Source organism: Opisthorchis viverrini, assembly GCF_000715545.1.
Source record: "Opisthorchis viverrini unplaced genomic scaffold opera_v5_431, whole genome shotgun sequence".
Lineage (NCBI taxonomy): Eukaryota > Metazoa > Platyhelminthes > Trematoda > Opisthorchiida > Opisthorchiidae > Opisthorchis > Opisthorchis viverrini.
In genome coordinates, this window is record NW_008752090.1 from 360878 (window position 1) to 364919 (window position 4042).

The 4042-nt window shown below is 47.3% G+C and overlaps 1 protein-coding gene across 1 annotated transcript in view; it reads right to left on the reverse strand.

The window, feature by feature from the left end:
• Positions 1–1689, reverse strand: part of T265_10984 (hypothetical protein) — a gene marked incomplete at both ends in the record, with an annotated part of 54239 nt that extends 52550 nt beyond the window's left edge. Inside the window, 2 exons of the mRNA XM_009177513.1 lie at positions 234–578; positions 1300–1689. Of these exons, the coding sequence (XP_009175777.1) occupies positions 234–578; positions 1300–1665 (711 nt within the window). The remainder of the gene's footprint in view (positions 1–233; positions 579–1299) is intronic.
• Positions 1690–4042: the final 2353 nt, after the last annotated feature.

Sequence of the window (4042 nt, forward strand, 5' to 3'; positions counted from 1 at the left end):
GCCTAAATGATTGGGGGATTCTGCAGTGCCTTTGGAAGCCTGAGGAGCAAAGGGAGGGGTGGATAGCAGAAAATAATTGATAGAGTCACCGAGACGCGAGAGTAAAATAAAACCTAGAAATGCATGCTGCTCCTTATCTGGTCACAGAAATCGGGCGGTAGGAAGTACAAACCCGTCAAAGTGGTGAGGCAGTGCATAAACAAAAAATTCAAAATGCTTGTGGTATTACTTACCTTTCCTTGAAACTGGCGGGACGCCGCAATAGGTGCTGGATGTAAGGGCGGAGGCATCATATCAATATCACTTTCAGTGGCTAGACTCTGGGCTCCCGTGTTCAAGGAGATAGACGAAGAACCCTGAATTACGTTTCCTGCATCTAAATTTTGCGACGTCACTGTATCCGGTTGCGAACTCGATGCCATAGAAGGTACAGCGTCAGTTTTGACATCCTCTTCAGAACCAACTAGAGATGCATCCAAGAGGGTTTCAACCACCCCCTGGGGTTCTACAGTACCAGCTTCGTGCTTCACTTCGTCTGAAGACTTTGTTGGTCCTGCTTCAGGTGAGTCGTAGTCCTCCTATGACAATGCATAAAAACAAGAGGACACAAAGAAATGGATGACACAGCGTGCAAACACCATGCCAGAGTACTTCTTTTTACGTTCAAATGGATGGAGAGAAGACTTTGGTTAGCTATCACATTTCTGGTTAATGATCCGGGAGGAAACGTACAGCTCGGCTGAGTAGCTGTCAGACGGACTGTTGTGAATCCTTCAAGAATCATACCTCTGAAGTTGTGGCCATCCCTTAATCTAAAACGCCATCCATTCGGGGAGACGGCCGAAGTGGTTAGAGCGCGAAATTACTGATCGGAAGGTTCGTGGTTCGAACCCGCCCTCCGCCTCTCGAGTTCCCCTGTCTAGGCTTGGGCAACCTGACAGTATCCCAGCCCTCGTGCAACCTTCGGGTGGCATGGCAGTTAGGCACCGGAAGTGTGCTGCAGCTGAACGATTAGGCAAAGCTACCATGGTTAGCGCTAATAACTGAAAGTACATTAGAACATTGTACTATACGTCACCAGTAAATATAGAGGAAAATGTTAAAATGATCCCAGCTGATAAGCATATGGAGATGCACACCCAATGTTAGATCTCATGGATACAGCACAGACAATAGTAGGAGGCAAAGGTTCCGGTCATGGGGGCCGAATGCACCCGTAGCTAAGGGTTTCGTAGTATAATCTAATTGAAATTGGTCAATTGATCCAAATACTATGGTGAAAGTACATTCATAACCTACCTCTGCAGCCTGGGCGTGTGAAGGCAAAAGATTCTCCTCTGGCTTCAGTTCACGAAAGCTCGACTCAAAAACGTAATCCGGCACGGTCTCCTGTTCATCATAGTAGTCTACGGGAGAAGGTATAGTGTTTATGGATGTCGTCTGGTCCTGTGCATCCTCAACCAAAGACGGCTCTGAGGAAAGTACAACCTGTGCCGTCTCCTCAACTTCTTTGACGTGACATTGATCAATGTTGTTGATAGATTTGAGGTCCTCATCGTTGGTGTACTCTTCGATTTGGCCTTGTTTGTCAACATTACCAAACAAAAAGCTGGATAATTTATACTTCGGACCATCTTCCTCGGTATTCTCCGCTGTGTCACTCATAACAAAACAGTATATAAATACCCATGCTGAAGGGGGCAAATGACGGAGAACAGAAGTGGAGATTAGGTGAAATAAATAACAAAACGAATACTTCCTACGTAGTAGGGATATCGGACTGAACAGCAAATTCAGAACAACGAAGATCAGAATGGGTCATATACTCACTACATCAGCATATGGTAACCGGAAAACTGTTTTACTCGCTCAGCTGTCGCGGTGAGTTCAGCTGCGACCACTTAGACTGTTTTGTCAAGGAGCCTGTTTATTTGAGGCCACATGGACGTCGATCTGTGCCATTGTTGGTACATCCAAGGTTCCGCATTGCTATTCCACCGTTTACGAGTGTTCGCGCGGTTAAAAATTTGTCTTATAACTACTGGTAGCCATGGCAAAAAAACGACTCATTCATTGTGGCATTTTCTCACTACCACCAAGCAGTATGTCACGCAAACCTACATGCTGTAAGGCCACCCTTTGAAAAAAGCTCTACACTATACAACCAAGCCCCTAGGCTCAGTTGCGGACAGTCGTGACTCAATGTTGAGTAAAATTCTTGTGGTGGAAATTCAGGGCTACATGCGTGTTAGAGATCAACCTCTAGAAATGCTTTTCAACATAGCCACACAACAACTGCCTGATGATATCCAGACTCAACTGTTAGCTGCCCGAAATATCTACGCCTGGCGATCCTAATGAGATATTTTGGATGTGGGCTGCAAGGAAAAGCCACATCCATCGAACGGAATTACAACCGTCTTAAGAACTCGAGTGCGCACCATGTTTGGATACGGTGTCTCAACACAAGCTGCGTGGAAGCTGTTAACACCGAACTAGACAGGAACTCATCATCGGCATCATCTGCTGGTGCATATCAGCCATACAACTCATGGGTACCTTAGTAAAGGATGGAAAGAGAATGAGTGAAGACTAAGTACAAACATCTTTACGTTCTTAGATGAAACTACCAAGAATGACATGCCTACGCCCTGGAGTACGAATCCGCAAACCCACTGAGTGAGAAGTCACCAGTTGAAGTGACTCGTCTATGGACCACATCCAAAAAGCCCGGCGCACAACTTTAGCACGAGGGCTGGGATACCACCAGGTTGCCGTAGCCTAGACAAGAGAAGTCGAGATGCGGAAATCGGGTTCAAACCACGAACCTTCCGGTCAGTAAATTCGCGCTCTAACCACTGAGCCATCTCAATGGACACTGAGATCCGTTGCGTGCCATGTCTTGTAGGGTTATCGACCACGCGCAAGGGATACGGCCAGGACGGCATGAAAACCCTAAAACGCTCAGTTTGACAGTAGTCACTTTCACTCCGACTTTCACCAAGAAGAATGAGGAAAAAATAGTGCTTCCTTTGGCTATGAATTCCTAGTAAGCGTCCAAATCAACCTTGAACTGACGAGCTTTATGTGCTGCTGTGGTCTTTCTGACCCATCACTATGTGCTTCTTTGAGCAACATCCATTTGCGAGTACTATCCAGCCTGCTAACGCCTACTACGCCGCGAAGGAAAAGAAGACCAAATATTTGAAACCATTTAAGGCTTCAGGATCAGAAAAACCAATGTTCCGAGCCATAGAGCACGACAGTTCACAGAGTTGCTCGCGCATACGGTCAAAGGACGGTCAGGGGTTAGAAAAATTCTCAGACAGGTAAGGGGCGAAAAGGCACTTTGAAACAAGGGATCATTTCCAGCTTGCTGTCTAGAGTAGACTGTGAGGAAGGAAGATCGCTAAATAAATAACCAACGTCGACCGAGCAGCCCAGGTCTATTAGTCTGAGTAATTTCGACACAGGGTTTATCAGTCCATTGAAATGAGCCGTCACGAAGAGACTGGACCTTACCGTGGTGTGACGGTTTACGTACCTCAGCGATCCATTGAGCTATACTGGAGAGTGTCCCGCGACACTCACAGAGTCTCATACCAGGTTGGTCAATGGTTAGAGGTCTGACGAGCACAGTCTCCTGGCCCTCCAGGTTGCGGGGTTGGAACATGTGGCGACTTGTTCCGTAGAAATGGTAATGCATTTGCATTTCCCGCCAAACACCGCTGCCTTGCGGTTAGGCTTTTGAACCAAAGGCTTTGGTTGAGGACCCTAATCGTCCTCCTGTCAGGTGTGGGCGCCCTGGCAGTATCCCAGCCCACGTACAACCATGAATAGCACATACACAAATAAACTCCTGCCACATCGGCCGTCGCGTGGTGCCATCAGCCGGGTCGCCTTACTTGCTGCATACAGCAGGGCGGGTAAGCGAAAACAGGCTACTGCTGACGCCTCCCTTCCTTCTCCTTCACATACGTTTTCTTCCCCTCTCCCCATCCTATTAATAACTCTCTCCTTGTAGGCACAGCACTTAGGACTG